Raw genomic sequence first — 26,598 nt, 5'->3', positions numbered from 1 at the left:
CGTCGCGGAACATATTGTTGCGTAAACGAGTCTCTGGATAGCGTTTAATGTCTGGGCAACGATAAGCGTCGTCGGTTTTGGAAGTCCCTGTGCGCCACGACGGATCCACGCTGACTATTAACCAGTGATCGTTATCGATCATGATCGATGGTCGTCCGACAGCTCTGGAACTTGACTGAAACTGCGGGAACGCGCGACGTGTTCAAGCGAAAATGACTCGGACGATCATCATCGTTCATCACTGCGTAATTAATTCCGGATAGGTCGCGTTCACGCGGATTATCACGAGAATGCGAATGGATCAATGCGGTTCCGGAATATGTTCAATATTCTATTTTGTCGACGTGATTGCATGATTGCAATCAACATCCGCTCGAGTTATGAGTTACTTGCGCCGCGTTTCTTCACCGACTCGTCGAACAACCCGTCCTGTTAACAGCCACGCGCCTGAAAATCGTATTTCTCGCGAAGCTTCTCGCGATGCCACTTATTCTAGGTACGTCCGCGTCGCGTGCGTTTTGCTGCAATGCGCTTTTTCGAGGATCGCGACCGTACCGGGCATTCGCTGGCGCAATTTTCACCCCGGCTAGTTTTTACGTCCATTTTCTTCTTCCCTTCTTGCACGACGGCTCGCGTGTGTCCGCGAGTGTTTCTTTCGTTTCTTTCCTGTTCCTTTCGCGACGTGTATCTTCGCAGGTGTGTGTTCGCGGGAGCGATGGATTTCGATGTTTTACGAAATACGAACTTGCCCGCGGTACCTGCGCGACGTTGCGTTTCTTAACGCTATAATGTGACCTATCGTTATGCCCTTTATGATTCGTAGGTAACGCTGGAACGACAATGCTTGTACTTGACGCGATCGTGTACTTCAATGATGAGGGTACGTGTGAGGGAAATCAGGAAGATGATAAAAGATGTATCCCAAATGTGTCAGGGATAATAAAATAGGAGAAAATAACTGAAATGCTGTAAAAAATTGCATCGCGTTTTGCAGACGTATCTTCACAACACTTGTTCACGTCGCGCAGGCATAGCAGCACAGATCCTAACAACAGTAGTCACTACCTTAAAGCGTATCTACGAATAAAGCACCATCTAATTATGTCTAGAATGCTTATTAAATGAGCTTCCCGGTGGCCACGCGCCGTTCGCGTAGGATCTCGAGATCGATCATCGTCGATCACGACAAAACAATCGTTATGGGAGCGGCGTTTGCCTCGCCTCTTAGAAATATTGCTTGGCCAAGCGTTATACAGTGGTGTTACACTTAAATTGACTAGTACCATTTGTAACGTGTGTTTTCAAACACAACCAGCTCGGAGACTCTCCGCCTCTCGCTACAACCTTGATGAAAGAGAACGATGAAAATAGTCATCGTTCTCATCGATAGCAAAGCTTGACTCCCTTTCGGTGTCGCGCACGATTCTATTGACTGAGTACACGTGTCACTTGGTGACACAGTTTTAAACTTAACGTGGAACATTCTTAAATTTGCAGTATCTCCCTGTTTTACAGTCAGTCGACGTACCAGCGCACTCGACACTCGAGGTACGTGCCGCAATAATGAATGCCAAGCACGCGGAAAATCAATCGTCCAAAAATTTCGCGTAAAAATCGTCAAATCGGTCGAAATGCTAAGAGTGCCGACGGTGCCGAGGATAAAACGATCTCACAGCGTGCGCAAGTACGTAGCATCGATGATACCAAAGACGAGATAAAGCGAATTCGAACTTGAATTGAACGTTCAGGACTGTGCTAGGGTAAAAGGAGAACGCGTTAGTGCAAACGTCGATGTGCATTGGTCGCAAAAGTGTGACGCGGTAACCGAAAACGAAAAGAAATTTACAATTTCACCCAACCCCCGAACCTCGAGTACGCTTTACAGAGGTTTTCGTGTCCTCACTTGATCATGATACTCACTGCCGTGGGTCCCTGGGAGATCGTGTTCTCTTTGGAGGCCTCTTCGACCTCTTTGAGCTTCTCCTCGGCCTTACGTTCCTTCAAGGCCTTGAGCAGCTTCCACTTGGACCCGGGCGGGCCAGGACTCACCTGGCCCTCCTTCAATGTCGTGTCCGAGCTTCCGCAGGACGAGGAGTCGATCTTGATCTTCGGTAGACTCAAGGTCGCCGTCGTAGCAGTCTCGGCGCTACCGGCTCCGTCGCGCTCGAGGCCTTCAAGGACAGTGCTTTCAGAATCCCAAGCTCCCGGGATGCTGACCGACACTTCGCTAGGTGGTACACTTACGCTACCTTCGCGGGATAGGGAATCCGAGCCCTGTGGTATCTTCTCGCCGTGACGTAACGTTGAACCGTTGGAGCTTCGTCGTGATTGCTGTTCGTCGAGGTCCTTCGGCAACTCTTCTTCCTCTTCTTCGTCCATCGACTGCCCAGGACTGTCCGGGCCGGAGGTTTCGCCGGACGAGCCCTCCTCCGTGGACGGTGGAGGCTTCTCCTTCTTGGTTTCTATTTCGTGCGCCCATGTGTGGTAATCGGTCACCCTGGCGAACACAGCCTCCACGCTTTCCGCGGACTTGCGTTTCGGGATAGGTTTCTCATCGCGATATCTGCTGTCGTTCTCCTCGAAGCGGTGATCCTTCACTGTGCCGTTCATTCTGCTGCTCCGCGTCTCTTCCCTCTCCTCCTTCCTCTGATCCTTCGGCTTCGTGACCGCTTTGAGCTTGAGCTCCTTCAGCACAAACGACATCTTCTCCTTTACCGTCTCATCCGGCTGATAAGCCTCGTCTTCGGGTTCCTCGATTAACGCTTCGGTCATCTCCATCTCAGATTGTCTCTCGAGCTCCTCGAGTTTTCTCAATTCGTAGCAATACCATTCATCCTCGGAATCGATCGAATCTTCAGTGCTTTGTCGTCTTGAGGACACTCGCGACGTACTCCTGTACGAATGCGTGCTGCGATTGTCCTCTTCGGGTTCTCCCGGTCGCGATCCGGTCCACGGAATCTCCAGGGATTGCTGATGACGCGGCAGGAATCGTGTACCACTCGTGCTGCTATAACCCCTCATGCTGGACGCGGACGGACTGCCCTCCGACGGCGGAGCTTCTTCCGACAGGCTGGTGACCAGTTCGGGCAATTTCGCGCTGCCAGACTTCTCACTCTTCTCGCTCTTTTCCGACACGTCCTCCGGATACTCGAAGCTCGTCTCCAGAGTCTGCATCGCGCCTTCCTCGACGGCTTTCTTCTCGACATTGTTGATCTCCTCGGTCATCGACTGCTCGTCAGACACCGTCGAAGATTGTCGTTGACGATACTTGCCGAGCGCTCGCGACACAGCGAACTCCATGCTTGATCCACCGATCAACGTGACCGGAGGCAGTTTTGGTGTTTTCTCGTTGGGCGCCTCGTCCGAACTACCAGTTGACCTCTTAATATCGCCGACTGTCTGGAAGATCGATGAACCGCCGGAACCCGAGCCAGTGCTTTTCCCTGAAGTCTCCTCTTCGAGCATGCCCGTCTGATCACTTACGTCTTGCTCGTTAGCTTCAACTTTTCTCTGTTCCTTTTCCATGATCCAGTTGTCTTGAAGCGCCTGTTGGTGCAGTTGCTCTTGATGTTGCTGAATCTGTTGTTGAAGTGCCTGCTGCTGTTGGATCTGCTGCTGCAGCGCTTGTTGTTGCTGGAGCGCCTGCTGCTGCTGCTGTTGTAAGTATTCCTTCTGCTGCGCTTGAATCTGCTGAGGATGCTGTTGCTGCTGTTGCTGCTGTTGCGCCATCATTTGTTGCTGTGCTATCATTTGTTGTTGTGCCATCATTTGTTGCTGTGCCATCATTTGTTGCTGTGCCATCATTTGTTGTTGCGTCATCATTTGCTGCGGCGGCGGCTGCTTCCTCTTCGTGCTTGCCGTTTTCATCTTGGCGAAGAAAGGTGGTTCCTGAACGATGTCGGATATCACGCTGTCCTCGTCTTCTGACAGTCCGCTTTGTCTACCACTACTCCACTCGGTCTCAGACTGTTCCGGATCCGACAGGGATTGCGATTGATGGCTGCGACGTTTTGCCTTTTGAAGAATGCCCGAAACCGTTGAGACTAATGTGTGCTTTTTCTTTTTCCTGGCGGCTTGACTTCTGCCTCGACCTCTTCCCGTCATCTCGGCTGGTAGCCGTTGCTGCTGTGGGTCCTGCACATCGAAGTCCTCTCTTCTTACTCCGCCCGGTAACGATTGACTTCTATGACGCTTGCTAAGATGCAGATCCGGCAGCCAATTGCTCATGGAGCTCATCGCATTCTTCAGCGAAGAACCTCGCCTAATCTTCTTCGACAGTTTGCTATTGTCGACTTCGTGGTCCTTCAGGTTCGTGGCGATGCTGATGTATCCAGATTGCGAGACTATCACGCTCGAGGCATCGTAATACTCGCTCGACTGCGTCTGCTGCTGTTCCAAGGATATCCTGGCGCTTTCGTGGTCCTGAATGTATTGATGCTCCCTTTGCCATTGCCGCTGATAACCGTCCGTAAGCTGCGCGCTCTCGGCGCTGCTCAGTCGCTGACTGTACGGTTGGTACTGTTGCTGATAAATTTGCGGGTAATTCTGGTTCACGTAGGTGTGATGTTGCTGATACGCTGAATGCGCTTGGTAGGCCGGCGGCTGCGGATACTTGCGATCCGTGTACGGACTCTGGGTGTAACTTCCGTCGGAGGTCAACGATCTGATGCTGGAGGACGTTGAGTCATGCGGTATTTGCTCCTCCATCGAGTTTAGCCACGAGCTCTCGTTAGTCTCCGTTCGCGGCAGATTGGTCGCGCTGGTCGGATAGTACGAGAGGGCGTCGGTGATGTTGCCGGTAGGGAACATCGTGCGATACATTGCTGCTTTGTATCCTTCATGGTTCGTCATGCCGTCCGTAAAGGAGCTCCCGCGTAACGGCTTCTTTGCGTGAGCGATCATGGCACTCGTCTCCGCATACTGAAGCGCGCTGTAATTGTCTTGATAATTGAGATATTGTTGGTCTATTGTTTCGGAGGAGTAATAAGCTGAAGTGGTAGTTTTGGGCCCGTACGAACCAGAACCGCTGGTGTACACGCTCGTAATGGCCTGCTGTCGATTACTACCAGCCACGGAGTAAATGGCCGGCTGTTCTGATCTTACGTAGACATAATCCGTGCCAGTACCGGAAGGTACCGAGTCGTAAGTATGTTGGAGACTCTGTTGACGACTGCGTTTCTTGGGACTCTGACACGTAGTAGTCACACCCGGAGCTGGTGGTGGCACAAAAGTGTAGTCCTCTGTGACCGGCGACTTGCTGGCGGTCGTGTACGCCGATAAGTGATTCATCGTCGTTGTGTAAGGATGGGTAGTCGTAGCTGCCATAGCGCTCGCGAAGGCGTCTCTACCTTCGGGGGTGTCATAGAGAGGTTCCTGCGTGATGACAGTGCTGCTGGTCGTCTCCGGGAGAGGCGGTATCGGACTGGCGGTTCTGGCGGGTTGCGTGCTGGGTATGAGAGTGCTCGCACGCGTGTGATCCACCGAGTAAGAGGTCAGCATCTTGGTGATGGAGTTCTTTGGAGAACCTGGCGATTTATCCAGGCTGCTCCAACCGCTCATGGAGGATAAACCGGAGTCGGACTTTGCTGTGACTATATTGGCGGCGCTGCCGGACTTGACTGTGTGCTTTGGCGAGACTCTCGGTGACTTGGGCGAGTGAGGAGTGCGGGGACTGAGGCGACCTTGCTCCATGGAAACCAGTTTCTCCGCGTTCCGCAGGAAGCTTGGACTCTGAGACCTCTTCGTTTCCGCTTCTCTCTGCTCCGCTCCGGGCATGAGGAAGGACTCGGTCGTGTCTCGTGGTGCTGGTGGTGGTGGCGAACTGGGTGACGGACTGGGCGGTGTCCGGCTCTCCTGGAACTCCAGATTGAGCCGTGCTGCGCTGCCAAAGTAGCCATCCTGCCTGGTGCGAAGACCTTGGACACTGTGAACGCTCTGAACGCTACCGGCGGACAAAGTTGGTGATGGCACCTTGTCGGTGGTGGTACTGTAAATGGTGGGCGATGCGCAAGTGACGGCCGCCGCGAAGCTCTCTGCCATTAGATCCGTTAGCTCCTTGTTCTCCGCGTATCCCTTCGCGAAATTACCGACGTCAATCGATAACTGAATCACGGGCTCCGGGCTTTTCTCCAGTATGGCCGACGTGTAACCTAATCTAGGCGGGGTATAGGTAGTCGAAATGGAGTCTAAGTTGCTCCTGGACGTAGAAGTCAGTCTTGGCGATATGGATCTCGTTGTGAAGTCGCCATCGGTGGCCAGTCCGCTGTCGGTACTGACTCTGGAGATCGATCTGCCACCAGTGGAGCCGGGACTCTTGGAAAACGTCCAGCTGTCCACGTCAGTCTCTGCGTAGATCTTCCTCAGCTGCTCGTCTATGCTGCTCGCCTCCTCGGCTAGCTTCGCTTCAGCCTCGGACGAGTACTGGGTCCGCTTCGGCGAGTCAATTAGTCTGGATTGCAATTCTATCAGATTCTGCGAATCTTTTTGTAACTTACTGGTCAACCTGTCTATTTCCTGCAGCTTCTCCAATGCCACGTGATCAAGAGAACTGAGCCGTGACAGCTGAGCAAGATCTTGCTCGCTAACGCACGGCGTGTTCCCTCTGTAGCTCTTGTAATCGGCCGCGCTAAACACTTCGCCCTCGTCCTCGTCCGCCTCGTCCTCCTTCTTCATCGCGGAAGCCTTCACCTCTTCCTTGGTCGGTTGGAGTTCTTCCAGTTCTTTTTCCTTTGGTATAGTTTTGTCGAAGATGCTGGTCTCCACTTCCTTCTTGCCATTTATATCTTCGTCCTCGGCTTCTTCCCAGATCATACCTAACTGCGACGTCGGTCTTGACGTGTCGCCACAGATCAGATCCTCCCTGTAGGCGTTATTCAGGCTCCTGTAAAAAGCCTCGTCAGGTATATTGCCCTCTTCCTCGAGAGTCTCCAAGGTGTCCAAATTTCTGACGTTTCTGTGCATGTCAGTGACTACAGCCGCGGCTGTTGTACTGTCCTGCGTGAGCCCATGCATCCTTACTAGTTCCTGCTGCGTCAGTTTCTCTCGCAGCACGTTGGTTTCCTCAATGCCTATCGCTGCACCCAAGCTCTTCGCGATTGCATCCAGCTCGCCCACTGAGCCCTGCTGATTGGCCAATGTCTCCTCGACAATGTTCACATTGTCGTGAGTACCGCCACTGGTGTAGAACTCGATCAGCTGGCTGATCACTGTCTGTTGCTCGTACAGCAGGCCCTCCAGCTTCTCCAGTCTTTCCCACATCTTGATGTACTCCTGGCTGAGGAGGTCCAATGCCCTCCACGCGTACTTTAACTCGGTCTCGAGGATATTCAACCTCGTGCCCAGTCTCTCCATGTAGTCGCCTATGATATAATCGATGTTACCGTCGCCGGGCGTGGCGTAGCTCGGCAGCACCGGTGAATGAGCCCTCGGACTAGTCGGTGCTGGACCGCCCAATTTTGTCGAATCCATTTTTGGCCTTGCTCAGATATCGCGATACGCGTCGTGAGTGTTCTATTGTTTCACTCTTTCTCTCTTCTCGTTAGTTGCGTCTACGTTTCTATCAGACGATCCCTGAGGTGATTCATCGTATGTCAAAGCTCGTTTCTAAATCAAATCACATCCCCCCTCGTGGACCAAGAAGGAACATGAATTGCAGCTTGGCAAACCTCGTGGAGGCCATTGACGTAGTCGAGTTCTTGGTCGTTGCGTTGCATCCCCTGATCATCTCCATGTTGACGTCGTTCCAAGAATCCTCACATCTCACACGGTCTAACTATGTCCTACGATACTGCGATCACTTTTACGTCTACATGTGTCCCCCTTCACGTTCTGTTCTACGGATTTCTAGACGAAGTTTGGAAGTCGCTGGGGCGCGATCTTGAGAGAACGTTCGAGATCGCGCGACACTCCGCAAATGGCACTTTGTAACCAGTCTCGTACGTTCATGCCGCCTTTGTTATCTGCAAAATAGCAAAAGCCCACCCGTGTGGCTTGGTACAAGGGCGACCGAGTACCAAGTCAACAATACCGATACAGTTTCCATGGTACAGTTTGCATTCCCTCGATATAGTATATCCCTCAAGGATATACCGTAGCGTAAAATCGAAATATAGTAAAGTCAGAAATATAGTCGAGGCATTTGCTCACATCTACCGTAAGGTAAAAGAAAAAACCTTTGAATATTTTACGTGACCTAAAATTGTATCATTAGAATTTATTACCATAGTGTCGCTCGTGGATTGACACACCGTTATCAAGATCTTTGTCTAATTGCGCTCTGCTGCCCTCGATTTAAACTTAACAACACCGAGGGACGAAGAGAGTGCGCGGTTCTAGTTCGAAATAAATCGAAATCGTCGAATATATACGTGTCATCTGAATATTACATCGCGTGCTGCGATAAAATCGATTGACCGTATAATTTATGAAACTAAAGAGCGATCGGAATTCGAAGGAGAGTGCTTCAGTCACACTTAACCACGTTTATTGATCTTGCGTACGATTCTACCCGGTGTCCTGCCATGAGTTGAATTCGCGTATCAGTCCCGGCGATCAAAATAACCATCACGACCCGAAAACCATCACGGCCGATCTACATCCTGAATCCTCGCAAACTGTCGACAAGTCCATCCTTTGCTGGCGTTATTGCTACCTCGCACGCATATCGATTCCGGTATTTATGCATCATCTGCTGCTGCCACGATATCCAGTTCGGCGAATAGAACGTGGACCGAAATCTGCTCTTTATGATGACGATAAAGTTGATGCCGTTCCATAATGACACAGCAACATGACGCTTAAAGTTACTCGGAATGGTCGCATAATCTGAAAACGCGTTGACCTAATTACGCGCGCATTATGCACGGCATCAAGAGAGAGATAAAATTTTACTTGTGCAATTGTTGACCGAGCGCGTGATAAATTCCTGATAGTCAGTACTTGCTTTAATAGACGCAAGCTCAAAGCATAAAACGACGGTTTGTGCTTCTCAGATTTTTTTAACCCTTTTTCCTTTTTATTCGAGATTATCAACGTTTCTGCAACGCGTCGACGAATATTGTGCAATCGGATGTCGTCTGTATCTGAAGTTTCACGCGACGCTCGATTACCGCGTGCGATAATGATATAAAAATTATTTCTGTCTGAGGATCTTAACTGCGAATGGTGCGCTATTTACGATCGTACATCAGGCGATGCGTACGTTTATCGGGCATGCTTTTTTTACACTCGGAATCTCTATCTCCGTCGTTTCACGTGCTGGTAACTTTGTATCGGTTTCCTTCCGCTTAAGCGAGCCCACTGCGGGCCGCGGAAAAGAATATCCGCGCAACAATATTGCGCCAGATATGCCACAGACAGATTCTTCGCCGGGTCAAAACGGGCATTCACGAGTTGCATCACAAAAGAGGCGAAACGGCTATACGCCATTGCTAGAATTCAACTCTCGTGGAAGATCCCGACTACTCGCAAATATTTTCCGCCCGGCGCGATTCTCGGAGTGTTAGCCGGGCACCGCCACCGGAAACAAGCTTGCATTGTGCCCCATTGTCTCGTTTTATAACGGATTGTTCTCTCGGCAGCGCACGTCCACATCGCGCGCCCCGTGTTCTTTAACGTTCGACAGCGGCGACGTGAAATTGCCGTCACTGATCGCGCGATTGACTGCGCGTAATGAAATTAATAGCTATTAATATGCAACCTCTATTTATACACGGCACAGCAGACTACGAGGTTCTCTTTTTTTATGTGTCAGTTACTTTTATTTCCGCTGATGCACGTCTTTGTGATATCAATTGAGATTGGCGATTGACGGTACGGCAAACACAGTAAAGCCCAATGATTATCGATTCGCGTGCTATGCACTAAGTTGGATGTTTATTACGCTATATCCGCGGTGAATCGCGATTACCATCCGCATGACACCGGACTGCCCATTCTCTCGCGTGAGCTTTATATTTTTCATGTTAAAATGACGGTCGTTACTGGCACGGTAAGTGTCGTTCGATATTAGCTTCTGGGGGTGGAGTTGCTCGCTTTCCTTCGGTACCGCTCTATATCCTCGGAAGTGAATGAACAGCGAGCCGCGGGTGGTAAAACGGCTCTCCCTCTCTCTCTTTCTGTCTCCCTGGACATTTCCCAACTGTTTCAGATTTTGTTTTAAGCCAACTTAAGCCGCTCCGTAGTTAATTCAATAAAGAACGGAAGTCCAGCGAAGATTGGCGATGGAAAGTCAGTCGGATATCGAGCATTTCGACGCAACAAGTCATGCCATGTGTCGTGCGTCACGCCTGTTGAATAAAATGGATCTCATTTGCAAGATCGCTTCATCATAGAAACTTTTCTTATCGGATATGCGAAATTGATCGCAAATTGATATTTCCGTCTATTCGATCCGAGGGATCTCCCGAAGATTCCGCCTTTAAAGGGGATTTCGATGGGCTCGCGCGGACAAAGTAGATAAAATGTCAGGTAGCGACAAGGGATGGAATTTATTATACTTTATTATACTGGCACGCGGGGGTAGGATCAACCGGCAGAGAAATTCCGAAATTTCTCGTACGCTTAATGTTTTGCCGCGAATTTGCCTTACCTCATAAATTTTCCGAAAAATTCCTTTCTGGAGATCGCGCTTTTTATATTCAGAAAAATCGTAGAAATTTATATTCTCTTATATTCTCTAATACAGCGTAATGATTTATATTTACGCATCCTCACAGTGCACTACCCTCGTAGTGTCGCAAGTGGTATAATATTTTCCGGTTAATTCGCCGCATACTTATGAGCGACATACAAATTTCCATCGCAAAATAACGTAAAACAGTTTTAGTTGAATGAAATGTCTCGGTAGAGGAAAAACCCTCGCCCAACCGCTTCTGGATACCGTAAAAGACCATAACCTTGTTAAAAGGGGCCGAGATTAATTCACGGCACGTCACGTACAGCGAAAAATGGGACAGCCCTGCGGGATTTTGCAGTTTACTGCCGAGGATTTTCTGATGCACGTGTTTATGGAAGGAAATTTCCCTTTGAAACGTGCGCGAGCGCGCATGAAATGACCCTTCTGATGCGGGGGCACTTCGAACAAAAAGAACAAGAAAGAAAATTAGTTGCCCGTATAATTACTCGTAACACCGTGTGCGACATTGTTGCGGGAACTTTAGCAAGTTTGGCGTGGTACCGCGATGTGCGCGACTTATAACGCCAATATAAGTTTTAATTTTCAATATCGTTGCAACGCGGTCGCTGTCGCTGTCCAATTAATGTCGTTCCTCCCCCGAGGTTTCCGCTTGCTGGGGATATAAAATTCGTCCCTCCATCATTTCCAAGTCTTGCAGAAGAAAGCTAAATTCGCGAATTTCTAATCGTCGCGCTGCTCGCATGCGCCATTACGCGCGTCTAAGAGAATTCACGTATACTTTTTAGTAGGACACTCTCAAGAGTATTATCGCGCGGTACCGTTTCATCAGGATAATCGCCAGTATCGGCAATTAACCGTGTGTAACGAGCGAAGAAATTGCGCTCTGCTGCCTTTACTGCAGCTCCATTCCGGATGAAAGTTTCGTTTCTCGGATGGCCATGACGGTAATGTCGTTTTTACCGGGACCTACTCCGAATAGCTTTCTATCCGTCCCTAAGAAGCGGGCAATATATATAGGTCAAAGATTGTGCCGAAAACAGATACGAGGGGGGATCGGCTAATCCCATTTCTAGTGGGTGGAGAATGACTTCCAGCGGACGGCGAGGTCAATGGCGGAATTTATATAATGTCGTGAAAGCTAGTTTTTCGAGATAACGCATTGTGCATAGGCGTGATCCATCAGAAAGAGCCGCGCAACAGGTCCCTCCCCCGCTGTTATTATCATTAATTGCTGTAAAACCATTCATCGCGCGCGGTAGAAGCCACCCTGGACGGTACATGATCTCGTCGCGGCATTAAGGCAGAAGAATTAATCTGCATTATTACGTTGAAATGGTAAACCAGTTGCGCTTAATGCCATTGTCATCGACACTGTTTGTTCGCTGCGGATCCCCGATCAACAGGAACGCAACAATGGCGAAACCGGCGTAAACCGGTTTCTCAAAATATGGTAATAACGCTGGAAACGCGCGCGGTCTCGGCATAATACGTCATTTAACAATTACTAATCCGAAATGCAGCGAGCACATGATAAACTCCGCTGCGTTTGTTCGCGCTCGCCTACGCGATGGTTAACCAATCACCGGAAATTTCAATACACTCCTCCCATTCACTCCCATTACGCCGCGACGGACTTTCATATGACAGATTCAATTGCGGTCAAAGGTAAAACATTAAATGCTGACGCGTTGTTGTTGCAAAATTATAATTTGCATCTCCAATACCTTCCAGGCTGAGAACGGATGCAATTGCCATCCCTGAAGCGCATTTTGCAAAATAAATATTTATTTCCCGAGCACGATCGCCCCGTGCGATCAACCCCGCAAGCTATCTCGTTAAATTTCGCTCGACGATCGCGCCATAGATTTATTATACGCGTGTCTGCTCATGATGTATTATACATGTATCGCGGTTGTTCAACGATTCGGTTTATGCACTCGATAAACCGCATCTCGCAAGAGACATTATGATCTCGGAACAATTCGCGGCGTTCTGCGTCGCGATGCACACACTTCTGCTCGAAGTTAACGCGAACGAGAGACGCTTTCCTCGTAAAAATAAATGACCGGTCGGAAACTATGGAAGACTCAGGTGGTGCGGGTCAATACTTAATCCATGCCGGGGACGGCGGGGTGCACCGCAGGGTGCGCGACGTCCGGCGCGTATCCTGAGATATTTATGCTCGTTCATAAATTTTAATGACTCTCGTCAGTGGCGATAGAGCGTACCGCGAACATCGTCGTCGTCGAGGTCGTTGCGGGTAATCCAGCCAGAAATGTCGTTACACGTTTACGTGTACTAAAATTCGGAAACAGTCGGATTATGTTAAGATCGGGTTATGTGAACCGATATTTATAGACGAGACTCACTCGCGTACCTTCGGCATCGAAAGTTGCATCGAGTATTCCTGGCCTTTTCCCTGCCGATTATCACGCGATTGAGCGGCTAACGTCTTGATCAGCCCGAGAGTCACGTTTACTTCCTCCCGGGAAAACGCTCCGAGTCGGTCTCTAACGTTTTCGTAATACTTCCTAGCTGGTTTCGCTCGGATCCGATAAAACGGCCATCACCGCCCTCGTGAACGCGCATAAAATACACCCGAGACCATTAGAAGCGGATTTACGTGGCTTCCTCTTCTTGTGAGGGAGTTCATTTCTCAAGGAGGGCGTAAGAAGAACTCACGGTAAAATGGAATTGGATTTCGCTTGTAAGCCGCCGCGTGCATGACTTCCGTGTCAGGCTGAGGGTCAGAGCCGCGCTCATGAGTCCGTGGCATGGCGAAGATAAATCCGACCACCCCATGAAGACCTCCATTCCTCTCTTCATCAAGTTACGAGCAATATCGCGCAATTGGGCCCGCGCGATAATTTCTACTTCTCTGCTTGTCGTACCGAGCGCCCTGACTGATGCTCTCCCGCGTTCCCGTTTATTTGGAAAAATTGCTCGCCTTCTGGTGATCTCTAGAATACATCCTTGGCGCGACACGCCGGCAAAATAACTTGTTTTGCGACGCGGACACCCGCTGCAACGTAAGGAAGATCGAAAACGAAGGAGCGCTGGCCAGCCCAGCGAAATGGGATCCGATTCTGTACGGACGTTGCGCGTGTATTGTCGGCAAATTGAAAAAGCCAGGTACTGGCAGGTGGAGATATGTTACCGATCCTACGAGCAATAACGTTTGGGCATTGAGCCGACGGATTTAACTTCTATTTGCTTGGCGAAGCAATCGGTTGTGCACCGCAACGGGATGCTTTTTGTCACTGCATTATTAGATGTCAATGTCGGTAGCGTGTTACTGATAACATTAATGATATGACGATTAACCGATATTACATCCAGCTGAGGGATGACTCTCTTTACAACGTTCCTTGAACTTTTCTCGCGCAAGTGAACCAGCACTTGAAAGACGAAGTTCTATAAGAAGTATTTCCGCCCGACAGCATGACCGTGGTATTTCCTTTTTCCCCAGAAGTACATTTCTCATCGGAGCGCCGTTTCGATCCAGCCAAGTTTGAGTAACTCCGACGGTATGTCGCAAGTTTTTCTCTTTTTGTCGTGATAACCGGATCGTGTCGGGAAATCGAAGTTTTCCCGGCTACCGCGACTCATACTGGGGAATAACAGTTTACATGTTTGGTAATATTAGAATTGTCGTCGTGGGATGCAATCGGGCTTCGTTCGATGGATCGGTTTATTAAAATTTCATCCTGTATTCGAATAACTCGGTCAGCTTTGCAATTTATTTCAATAATTCGAGAGTTGCAGAGTAATGTGGCTCTACGAGACACCAGAAAATATTTGCGAGTAATAATTACGACATGTTATTTATGAAAAATCCAAGAAAAACATAATTACTGAACGTTGACAAAAATAATGCGTCAGATATAATTTTTCACATGCGCGCTTGTTTACCGAATATTACATGATATTTTTCCATTGGAATGAAATCGCGGATGTTCAAGTTCGTGACGGGAAGCCGTTGCGTGACATTTCGCGAATGCTCCTACTTTGTAGCAGCACTTATTCACGTTGCAAGCGTTCCCCCGAAAATTAGTTTAAGCCGCCGACGTGCTTTAAACTTCCTAAAGCGACAACTCGGCGACGTCTTCGTTGTCTGGCGAGTTCGCGGGACGAATATTAACCGTGTATTTCCACGGGCAATGCCCAAGTTTCCGTAAATCGGAATTCTTCGGGAACGACGCATCGCGCACGAGTATTCCGCACACTCGCGATCCACCACCGTGTGTAATTGGGCTAATAGGGACGTAACTCAGCCGCGTGTTTTACGTCCACCGTCCAGATCATCAATAATAATTACGATGATTAGGGCGATTCCTGTATCACAGCGTAGTTGCGTAGTTCGCCAAAGTCCGGCATCTACCGTGATGCTTCGTATTTCGCAAACGAACGCCATGTAACGGCCAGGCGTAAAGGGCACTGAAGCGCGGAATCTCGGACCCGTGTAGGGTTCTCAGAGGTGGCTTTCACTCCCGCACGCTGGAGATCAATATTTGCCGGCAGCCCTCCAAAACCGTGTGCGAATTTATTCTCTCTCTCTCTCTCTCTCTGCTTTTCCCTCTTCTTACTGCCTCTTCTCTATTTATCTCTACGTCGCGCTGAATCCTACGTTTATGTCTCCCTCGTATAATATGGACGACCCTTTCTCCTTCCCTATGAACCTCCATTCCGCCCGGCAGTTGTTCCCTTCATTAAACAACTGCGCCTCGCGGTTCCGCTCGCTCGCTCCAGAACTGTAGGCCTCTCTCCACCTTTTCTCTTTTTACGACCGCATGTACGACTGTCCCTCTTTCCCCATTCTCGATTCGATTCGATTCGATTCGTCTTGAATTGCCATTTCCGCGCGCGTGACTCTCGTTCACTCGCGGCGAAGAGGACGAGAGAGACAGAGGCAGAGGGTGCAATCGTGCGCGGAACCCGCTATGCCCGTTCACAGAGTCCATTTCGGATCTTCATTTATGGAACGTCGACCTAAAAAAATACCTGGCGCGCCACCGGATGAGATCGTCTGGTCGTTGGACCTCCCGCGTTATCGCTATCCGAAATAAATAACGTCGTTGTCCAACGACGACAATGACAACGACGAGGACTTCTCCCTCAGCTTTTTCCGTGTCGTTTATCGTTCGCTCACCCTCGTTTGTTAAAGCGAATGATATGTGCAACGGACCCGACCCCGATCTACCAAATCCATGACGTCGGTGTTTGCGTCAAAAAAAGTTTCGGGTTTATTCCGTTTTTTTTCTCGAGATTAGAATCCCGGGGGAACGGATTTTTTTTAACGTTGTTACCGTGCATCATGTCCGGGCATGTAACCCCGTTTGTCGTTGTTACGAGCGAGTAACAAGCCACGGTATTTTATTGCGAGCCAGGCCGCAGCCGCTGGTACTCAGACGGCGAAATCATAGCGGATATTCGAATAATCGGCACGTTTACGAGGAGGAAATGATCGTTAGTCCGTATTGTCAATCAGTAACTGCCTCGCCTCGCTATCGAGTTATCGATTTCGGTTTGCACTGTATAACGGCCGGATATTTAATTCGGCAAAGAGAAAAACCTGACACCACGAACGGCGGGAACGTTTTCCATATAGCGAGACGAAAGCTTTGTATTTACCAGCTTTGCTATTTACGATCCACGAAACGAAAAAATTCTGCCAGTATAACCGAAACCATCGCAAGAGTGAAGTTATTCGAGAGGCCGGAGATAATTAATGCATCCTGCTGTAATTAATCCGCTCTTTATGAGTATCGTGAAATATTTTAAGAATTATTCGCGCGTAAACTTCGCTACTCGCTTGGACGTCATATTTCATATGCAAGAATGGGAGTACTTTAATCCAAACTTGTAAATGCGAGAGGAGTGATTAATTAGTTTTACTTTTCTGGAAGTTCACGAGCACGGCACCCTTTACGCTTCGGTAACGTCGATATCGCTCGTCGAGAGAACTAGATAAAAATCTGCACAATAATTAATAACGCAAAGGGAGATAATCATTTTATCGGGCTGTCTCTTTCTTTCTTTCTCTTTTTCTCTCTTTCGTGCCCAACGCGAAGAAAAAAATCGTGTCGCATCCTTTCATTTTTCACCCTATTATATCCGCGTCGCGCAATATCAACTAGTTGATGATAAGGTTGTAAGGATACAAATGAGGCGGATCGACGGATCGATAGGTGACACTTCCAGGGGTAGAGAGAGTGATTGGAGCGGCATCCCCCTGCGGGAAAAGAGTCAAGGAATTTCTTCGGGATTGGAGACACGGGAGGGGGAATTCTATTTCTCGCGACGATCATCACGTGTATTGCTGAAATTAAATTCGTGTTTACCCTATCTACTTCCGAAAAGGGCACGTTATTCTGATCGCAGTCTCTTTTCCGCGACGCTGATCAATTATCTCGACGATAATTGAGTAATTAATCCCGGGACTCGCTAGATCAAGATGGTCTCTCTTGTGGCATGTTGACTTGCGAGGGAAAAAAGGTGACAGGGTCAGAATACGAGAGCACGATCGCCGCGTGCAACCCTGAAATTGTAGCTCGCGATAAATAACGCGACGGCTGCGTACACCCGTGTTTGCATGGGGTGCACACGCACACGTTCCAACACGCGACCCCACGTCGGTGATTAAGCAGAGCTTAATAACGGCCGCTCGTTACATCGATCGCAACCACCCGTGGAAAAATCGTTAGACACCGACGGGAAGGCGCTGGAGGCAATCTCCATTGGATAGCGGTTAGCTTTAAGTACAGATATCGTTGTCCGCTATCGCGCGGACGGGACAAGGTATGTACGGAATTCTTCGAGCCAGACGAAATGGTGTTATAAAATTTCTTACGTATCTGTACGAATCTCCCGTATCACGCACACCACCGCACATCGCCCTTTCCTTTTCAGTTTTATGTCGCCTCCATCTGATAATCAGGCAGTCCGATCGGTCGATACCGATATGAAGCCGTAAAACGTCCCTCCGAAAATTTGCTACATAAATCGGAGATTTACGAATAGCTGCCCTCTTTTTCTTCCTTTTTAATAGCCATACATAGATGTGACAGTGCAATTCGTATATATGACCTAATTTGATCCCCCTGGAAAAGGAGCATCGAAAAAATACATAAAAGTTGCCTTTTATTTTAACGTCTCTACGTAACTGTCGTCGCGGCAAGAATGTAAAATGTCCGATGTACGTGCGAGAGAGGTGCGACGAGCTCTCTTCTCTGTCCGTTCTCCGTAGCGGTATTGATCCGCCGGCGGAAAACCGCGGCATTCGAATTTCGAAATCCGGGTCGACGTCTAACAATAATTTTCGAGGGCGTATTTTCGAAGTCGACGACGGGGTCACCAGCAACGGTTTCGTCGTTGTCGAGACAACCGGACACATCAGTGAACCGCGAAATTTCGAGGGAGGAGGGAGGAGGGTGACTCGGGACGACGAGAAACGTCTCCTCGTAAAATTTCGATAAAATTACGTCCCCTGGTATATCTGTGGACTCGTCGTCCCTTCCAGTCCAACAAAGTGTTAAATTAATTCGTTATCGATACGGGGTCGAGTGGAGTAAGTGGAGTAAGGGCGTTGTACGTGTGTATACGCGTGTGTATATGAGTATGCATGAAGGCAGAAACGATTCTCATTTTATTTAGCGACGGAAAATCGAATCTAACGACAGCTTTCACGAGCGGAGATAGGGAAGAGAGACAGAGAGAGAAAGGGAAGGATAAGGGGAGAAAGAGACTGTCGATCACGCTGTGCTACCTAATTAGCCGAGCTCGGATGAGGCACACGCTTATACAGGCTTCGTTTCCTCGAAGGTGTTTCTCAGGAGACTAACACGGATCCAATCGAGTTTATCCCTCCTAAGTACTTGTCTTCGAATTTAAGGGCGGCTTGGAGCGAATCCTTCGTAATTCCCTTACATCGCAGATCGATGTCGTAGCTGCATGGAGGAAAACATAGAATTCGCCATGAGGTACGCTCGTGCAATCGACTGCCGGTTGAATTACGATTGGCAACCGTTTTCCGGTGGAATTTTGGCGAAATTCGCTCGCTCTCGTGGAATTCCTTAAACTTTTCAAGGAGTTTTTGCATCCCGCCGAGTGCACACGTTGTTACGTTGTTCGCGATCGCGCCGCTCGATTCAGAGAGCACGTCATTCAGAGTATTACTCGCGGAGAGGAAACTGCCTCGGTTTCTCCCTCGGTGTTTCCGGTCGACCGATTCTTCGGGAAACTTATGAAACATTACGGGTGCGTTTGAATGCGCTGTCGAGGCACGTGACACATTCGGGCACCGCAGGATATTTGCCTAATTATTCAACGGGCGTGCAAACGAGCGAGAAGCGAGTAAGCGCCGTTTGCACAACGTGCATTCGCACACAACGTACAGGTGTTATCGGAATGACACGTGTCTCTCTTTACACACACTGCGGGTTGTTTGCCTGTTAGCACAGACACGGAGAAAAGGCACAACTGCGAAGCTCAGAAGGAAAGCGAGGACGAACGATGGAGAACGTTGCTCACGTCCGTCGCAATTTGGTCGTCTCTTTCTCTTTCTCTCTCTCTCTCTTTTTCTTTCTAACTCTCGAGGCGAATGCGGTTTCCTGCTTAATCCGACCCTACTTAAAACCTTTGCAGCAGCTACAATTCGGCGGTCCTACGGAGTACAAATCCGCGAAACTTCAGGAAGACCGGGGCTTCTGCATGAAATTACTGAATATTTTGTCGAGGAAGCCGCGGGAAGAAACTTTTCCGGCATTGGGGGCGAAAGGGGTGGACAGGCAGAACGACTGACGGATGGACGGTGATACCGGGATTCCGAAATTCCGAGATTGAGGGAACTACCCGTGTACCTCGCATGGAAACAACTCGAAAGTTTCGCGTTGCACGGCGAGCGATTCCGTACCGGTCGGCTTGCTTATTTTAAGGATGAGAATAATCGAAATAATGTGCGCTGTTCAATAAACAACGAGAAGACTCGACAAAAATTTCGAAAATTCAATTAAACATCCCTGCACATGTTTGCACATCGGTGCTTTCGAAAAAAAAAACGATCTCTGATAGTCGCAAGTTGGCGACATTAGGCAGCATTGAAAAATTGTCGGACGATTTCTCCTGGGTATGATATATCAGCCACTATTGGCGCAATATTGGCAACATCATGCAATATTGATTTCTAATAGCTGTAGGATACAGAAGCGCATGCCAATATGACCAGGGACCAAGCGGAATCTTTGCGTCGTTAAAGTGACGCTTCCTTCCTTCTCAGCATCTCATCTATCTTCGTAGCGACTCAAGTGCTTTGTTGTGATCGAAGCACGTATTTTCAGCGTATTTTCAGCGGATGTACACGAGGAGAGCGCACACTCTGAACGTCATTGTACGCGCTTATCGCTCAATCGAACGATCGGAAGTCGAACGTTGAGCGCGTGTCGTCCCGCTTCGAGCTCCACAGTTTCATTAGTTAACGTAACAGGGTCATTCCCGTTCCCGTTCCCGTTCCCGTTCCCGTATGCGCTTCCGGTGGTTCGCAAAGAGCCGTTCGCGTCCTCCCATATAGATGATGCCCTTGCGTTGAACGGAAAATTACGGCGCGCACGTACGAATTCATGAAACGCCTTCATGAATTTCATGAATGAAAGGCTGAGACTTATACAACGATCGCGAGGGTATTCCTTTCCCGTTTATCATCAATCGGAATCGCTAATTAACTCCTGTATTTCTGAGAAGACGAGTCGTTCCTTGTGGAAACTGGAAATGCGAGCGAAATGCCACGCGACGAACGACATTTGTCGATGACGAGGTGTTGCGTTGCAAGTTGAACGATTCCGCTTCGTTTAATTGACATCACGGATAAGTAGGCTCGTAAATCCTCGAGCGGTGTCAAACGCGTAATCTTACGCGACTGCATTTTGTTAAACTCGTAGACGTGAACGTATCACGCTCGTAATACGAAGCTCATGTAGCGGCTGAGCGAGGTGTGCTCGTCGGTGTATCTAGACTTCCGGTCGGTGGTTTACGACCAATTGATATGGTAGTCGACGGAGCGCTATTATCAAGCGAAGTTATGAATAAATTTCTGGACAAGCGCGATTCACGAGCGCGCCTGTTAAATCCGCTTTACGAGGTGAAATCTCCGCGCGCGCGCACGCTCGCGCTCGCGACGATAATTATTATATAATCAAGCACGTCTTATCGCGGCAATTTTGCCAAGACTGCTGTATCAATGGGGCAGTTTCTACGAGAGAACCCGAAGAAATTTATAGATTTAATATGCCATCTAAGTTTACAACGCGCCAGGTTCATTAAACGGCACGCGACCGCTCAGCAGAGTTAGAGCCGAAAGAAGATTACTCAGCGGCTTGCGAGTGCACTGAAAAACACTACAATACACCTAGCAGCGCTAATTGGAATACTAAATTAAATTAAGTCTAAGACAGCTCGTTCTCTAAGCGTCCTCGTGTTGTCGGGACGTTTCGGAAGCTCGCGATAACAAGCTAAACGACTTGGTTACCGCTCAATAGAGATTTCGGTAATTAAATTTCCACGTTGCGCATTGTTACATGACTCTCGTCAATTAATTCGCTAAGTGATCAGTGCAACGCAATGTTTCAAAGGGGTTTGGTTTTTCATAAAGGAATCAAAGGAATCAGCGTTGCTTGCTTTACGCTTTCGCCGGAGATCGTAATCAAAGATCGTGTGCAGTTTCATTGAAGAAAGTTATCAGGGAATTTAAGATTTTCCCTGGAACTATATGGGAAATGACATTCTCGAGATCCTCCTTCTTTCCCGGGGCCCGAGAACTTTCTTTCGAAAATACTCGTCGGAGTGCTTTCGCTTTGTTCTCCTTGAAGGCCTCTCGTTGTCGCGCCTCAAGCCGAAGGAAAACTTTCCCTTTATAAAATAGCGATTTAAACTCCAACTCGCGCAGCGCGAAGACAATCTCTCACCCAATGCCTCTGGTTAACCGTAGCCTTTATCGCAATTAGAAAAATCGATTTACGTCGGAGCTCATCCCGAGAAAGGAGAGACTGCTGATTTGCATTCTCGAACGATCACGAATCGCAAGAGATTGCTTTTAATGAATTCGTTTTGGCATCGTAAGCGATTTCTTTTCCAAAGCGTTGATCTATCATACGTCAACCTTTTCGTACGTTTCTCACCGACGTGCAATTCACGAGCATGCAGATAGCATTATTGGAATACCTTCTCGATGGGAATCACATTGCGCGGCTCGCGCAGTATAATCAGTGGAAATTATTTAACGGTAAATCTCGTAGAAACGTTTATGCGAATGATACTTTCTTTGGCGGACAATGTTCCGCGCGCGTTCCAATTATTCCGGGTGAATTATAAAATTTGCTGGTGCTCTGCGTGATACATTTAAATGAAATTCTAAATTGCACATTACTGCATCTCGCGCGTGTGTGAGCTCGTCGCGAAAACGCGCCTTTCAGCCGTCGCGCGAGCGGAAGCACGTTTTAAGCACGAATTAATTATCATGCGTATCCCGTGGCCACGCATAAAGGTTTTAATTCAACTTTTTTTTAATTGTTTGCAAAAAGGGGCTCGTGCGCGAATCCGGAGCGCAACAAGGGTGGCGCGCGATCTTTTCAAGGTAAAACCTCATTGCCCCACGTGTCATCGATACCACTTTTATCGCGTGTATTTATCCTCGAGCGCGATATACGGAAGCAATTAATTCCATCGGTGATCCGGAAACGCCAACGCGCGCGTAGAAATACCGTAAAAGGTAACGTCGCCTGCGGTGCGGTACGCCATCGCATTGCGTCGCCGGCTCGTGTGATATCTTTGTAAGCGTAAAGTTCGCTCGTTAGCAAAATTAATAATACGAAACACAATCCGCGATGGGAACTGTCCCGAGAGCCAACAGGTATCAGAACTCGCCATGCACATGCACGCATCCGGCTTGACCACTCCAGCGCTCGTTTCACACCGTTCACGCGCAAAGGATCCCGCGGCGCGGATTTCCGTCGACGAAACAATCACCGATGATGATCACGTAACCGCGTAATCGCGCTACGAGGAATTCAGACGCGATCAGCCGTGTTCCCGTAATGTGACATTACGCGAGAATTGAATCAGGCACCAGATGTCCAGCGCGGAATTAGCATCGCGCGATCGTCGGAGCTCGCAACGATGTGCATAAATAAAAGTGAATCCTAAAAGCACGAGCGAAAGCGAAAATTCGATATTTATTCAATACCTTCGCGTGGCTAACGAATGCGCGAGATTGCCGTTGCTGGTGATGACGGCGTTTTAATATTTCAACTGATTCCTGGGCCTGTGGTGAGCGGTTTTTCGCGCGATCAAACATAACCCACTCGGAGAGCGCCGCGGGTGCTCGTTGTTATCCTATCCATAAATGTCGTTAATTAATTTCTCGTTGCTGACGAGAGCGGGATTAAAACCGAGCTTCGTTTAGGTATTTGCTGCGGCGGTTTGGCCAGGGGGGGTGTTAAAACTTTCAAATGGTCCAGAATAACAAAGTGTACCAGTCCATCCGTCGCTATGTTACTGGTTGGCACCGATGTGTATGTGTGTTGCTTCCGCACTGCGTGTACTGAATATTCTACATTCTTGCAATTAATTCAATTGAACTCGAAGCGGATCAGCGCACCTGCGAAATTTCCATCCGCGCGTCGTCGATTCAAACGCGTGTCATCAGCATGCGGAATCGCTCTCTATCGAGAGCTGTGAAATGCCGGAGCGATCATGGCACTTTCTTGAAGGATGTTATTCGAGATTGTTTGAAACATCACAAATAAATTTCTGTGGCCTAAGGATAGCGAGTGATCACCGAGCGAATAGCCTCGACTCTGCTTCAGAGGGATTCAAATTATGTCAGCATTCGCTGCGATTCGTGATCGAGGTGGAACGATAGAATTATAAAGCGTGATCGTTTATCGTCCGCAGCAACGAGTCTATCGGAAGACGATCGTGCGGAAGCTGAAGGATTAATCATGACAGTCATTTCTTTCCTGGATCGCGGAGGAGTTACTAGTCCGGAATGGAGTTCGGGGGTTCGAGAAGTAGAACGAGGGAGGCTGGCATCAGACAGCGCGAAGAATGGCGAGGAGGATCAACCTGCTTTGTGTAGTGCTAACCCACTTGCCCTTTCGAAGGAAGGAAAGAAGGATCCTAAAACGGTCTTAAATTCCTAAACCATCTGGCGAAGCTTGGATTTGGAATCCAGGCTTTGGAAAGTTGGTGAACTTGGAGTTCACCGACGACTCTTGCAAGGTCAATGACATGATGATTCGTTTGTGGTAAACAAATATGTTTAATGTAAATAAATATATTTAACAGATTCCAGCAAATTTGACCACAATTGTATTCAGGATGGAATTACCTATTTCATTCAATATGATCAAGATTATTAAATTACTTTTACCAACTAAAGTATCTAATAAACGATTGAAGCCAAAATTAACGCGTCAGATTTTAATGTCCTCGCACCCTTTCCTCGAAGATCCAAGATTTACTATCAATAACGCTTCGCTTCTCGCGTTGAAGATTGAGTAAAAATAAAATTAACGATCCCTTCAGATGAAGAAAGCGTAGGCGAAATTTCAGCGTTTCTTTCGCAACAGATAGATAGATCACGGAACCTTCCGGGGTAAACGGATTATTTCTGCACGTCGGGCAAACGGACGAACCGTGCGGTCGAACAAGTTCGTCGTTTTGGTCGTCGAGCTTACTTGGTCTCGATCGATGGCGGATTGTCTGGCTGGTGTACGTATATACATGCGATTCCGAACGCGGCCAGTCCGTTATTCTGTCCCTGGTGTTCCGCTATGGCCAAACAACGGAACAACTAGTTTTCATCCCTCTATTGGTTCGCCACTCTTTGGCTCCTCGTTTCGCTCCGGCAAACGATAGAGGCACAGTCGTACCTGGCCAGAGCGAACACTCGCCTGAACAACACTATTCAGTACATCTTCGGTGGCTTAAGTATCGATTCTCATCGGACAATGAACACGATTACCGTCAGCAATCGGCTTTCTTTCGGGAAACCGCCTATATTCTGAGGCTGTTTCATCAAGTACACTCCGACGTCGGGACGTATTTGGCAGGTTCGAGTGTTGAATGAAATTCTTAGCAAACCGCAATTTTACGACGACTCTCGGAGTTAGTGAAGCGATTAACGACGCCGCGCGGGCGGACCCGTATAACGGCCGGGTCTTTCAAACTCCCGAAGAACTTCGGGAGAGAATCGAAACTTTACATTCACTTTGGGCCGCGCGAGCAGCACCCTTTTCCGCAACTTCCGCCGATATAATCCCAAAGTTCGCCGGGTCCGAAGGAAATCACGAGGGACCGCGCGCTGCCTGATCCTCGTAATCGATTTTGCTCCGCGAAATGACGCGAACGAGTGTCCGCTCGTCGTTCGCTCGCTCGCCGGGTAAGACGGATTAACGTGAAACGCAAAGGACGGCCGGATCCTGAGGGCGTTGAGTCCTGCTCGGCACGCGAGACGCAACCCTTTCCCCTTCCGGGCGGCTCGTAATGGTGGAGATCATCTTTCGAGGATCTCAAGGCAGTACGCCGGGACGATCGATTAGCGGTCGGTCGGACTCGCGCGCTCAAACTTTCCAGCAACGAACCGTGACGCGAAAGTATTATATTACCCGACTGCTGAACTTTACCTCTGAACCTTCGACCGCGTACGAGACGTAACGACCTCAAAGCGAGGGGAGAAACCTCAAGGCAGACCTTATTTCTCGATCAGCTCCGAAAACGAGGGGACTCGTCGGTAGCGAGGGTGGAAACGCGCTCCGCGGTAAAACCTTAGTCCCGACGAGTTCTGTTACTTTTCGTTGCGAGTTTCTCGTCTCCTCCCACGTCGTATCTTGTTTTTTTTTATTTCCCTAATGAGCGACCGGGTCGTCGCGGGGGCATTGTCACGATCTTGCATTTATCGACCTCGAGTGTCGTGAAGACGTCCTTTCCCAGCACGATAAATTCGATTTTACGATTAACGGCGGGAATCTGCAAGATTCGATTGTTGCTACGTGCTCCTGTCGAATTAGTGGCGCGATTGCCGCGTGTACCTCTTGTACAAACCCCCGGGAGAGAGAGAGAATGCCGCAGACCGGGTATTCAAGTGGAGAGATTACAGCGTGGCCCTGAATATCCATGAAGCGCAATAACGTTGCCCGCTATCTTGGCTCGTGATCGCGCGATCATGCTTTTTCGTCTCCGGTTGCCTCGAGTCCCGGGCAAAATGTTTCGCGTGGAACGCGAGACGCGATTAAATTCATCCACTCACCGGAACGAGGGCAAGAAAGAGAAGGAGCTAAAAGCAGTTATTATCAGCTTAGGATAAGCTCTTTAAAGCCATCGCGGAAGCGTAAATGTGAAACTTTCATACAAGAAAATATTTTCAAGGAACGATGTAATAATGTACAATGCAACAATAAAGTAAAAAGAAGTAGAGAAATACATACACAAAATAAGTACTCTTATAGAGGCAAAGTTGCAGTAAGAAGTTACTGCAAATAATATTATATTAGAGAGAGAGAAAGAACAAGGGGGCGATACGTTGCTGGGATGGTAAAAGCAAGTATCTCCAACTAGCGCTGAAGAAATGGGTCTGCGCGTCGGATGATCCCAAAAGTCTACTTGTAAACGGAGATCGTGAATATTATACAGTCTCGGCAAGATTCAAGACAGCAGTGAAAGAAAAGACAGTACGCTGTATTAGTCGGCTCTATTAGTCACGCCTTGCGTTTCCTTTGTAAGGACCATCTTTTTTCCCTCCGCTCCGAAATATATTTGTCATTATTGTCACGTCACGGCGTGAAATTCGACTTCCAACGAGGTCTTTACTGTGAACGATCGATCCAATACTGCGCACGGTCTCCCTCTTCTTGTCTCAATAGGTAAGGCAATAAGCAGGACCCCGGAAGGAACGCACTAATTCAGGATTCCGC

General features: G+C 48.7%; 2 protein-coding genes across 10 annotated transcripts in view; both read right to left on the bottom strand.

Moving 5' to 3' along the window:
- Nucleotides 1-24,912, bottom strand: part of LOC105274478 — a 76,528-nt gene extending 51,616 nt beyond the window's left edge. For 3 of the 9 annotated variants that reach the window (XM_026973939.1, XM_026973941.1, XM_026973944.1), the window contains exon 1: nt 1,921-24,909. In XM_026973939.1, coding sequence (XP_026829740.1) covers nt 1,921-7,467 — 5,547 coding nt within the window. In that variant the 5' untranslated portion in view covers nt 7,468-24,909. Of the gene's footprint in view, nt 1-1,920 lie in introns of all 9 variants that reach the window. The other 6 variants (XM_026973938.1, XM_026973940.1, XM_026973943.1 and 3 more) reach the window with 4 other exon arrangements.
- The window catches only part of LOC105274476, a 96,581-nt gene continuing 77,517 nt past the window's right edge, over nt 7,535-26,598 (bottom strand). The window contains exon 18 of the mRNA XM_026973945.1: nt 7,535-7,958. The gene's annotated coding sequence lies outside the window, so the exon portion shown is untranslated. The remainder of the gene's footprint in view (nt 7,959-26,598) is intronic.

This window comes from Ooceraea biroi, chromosome 11, assembly GCF_003672135.1.
Source record: "Ooceraea biroi isolate clonal line C1 chromosome 11, Obir_v5.4, whole genome shotgun sequence".
NCBI lineage: Eukaryota > Metazoa > Arthropoda > Insecta > Hymenoptera > Formicidae > Ooceraea > Ooceraea biroi.
The sequence above is the reverse complement of the archived record's forward strand: the minus strand, read 5'-3'. Positions and strand labels throughout refer to the sequence as shown.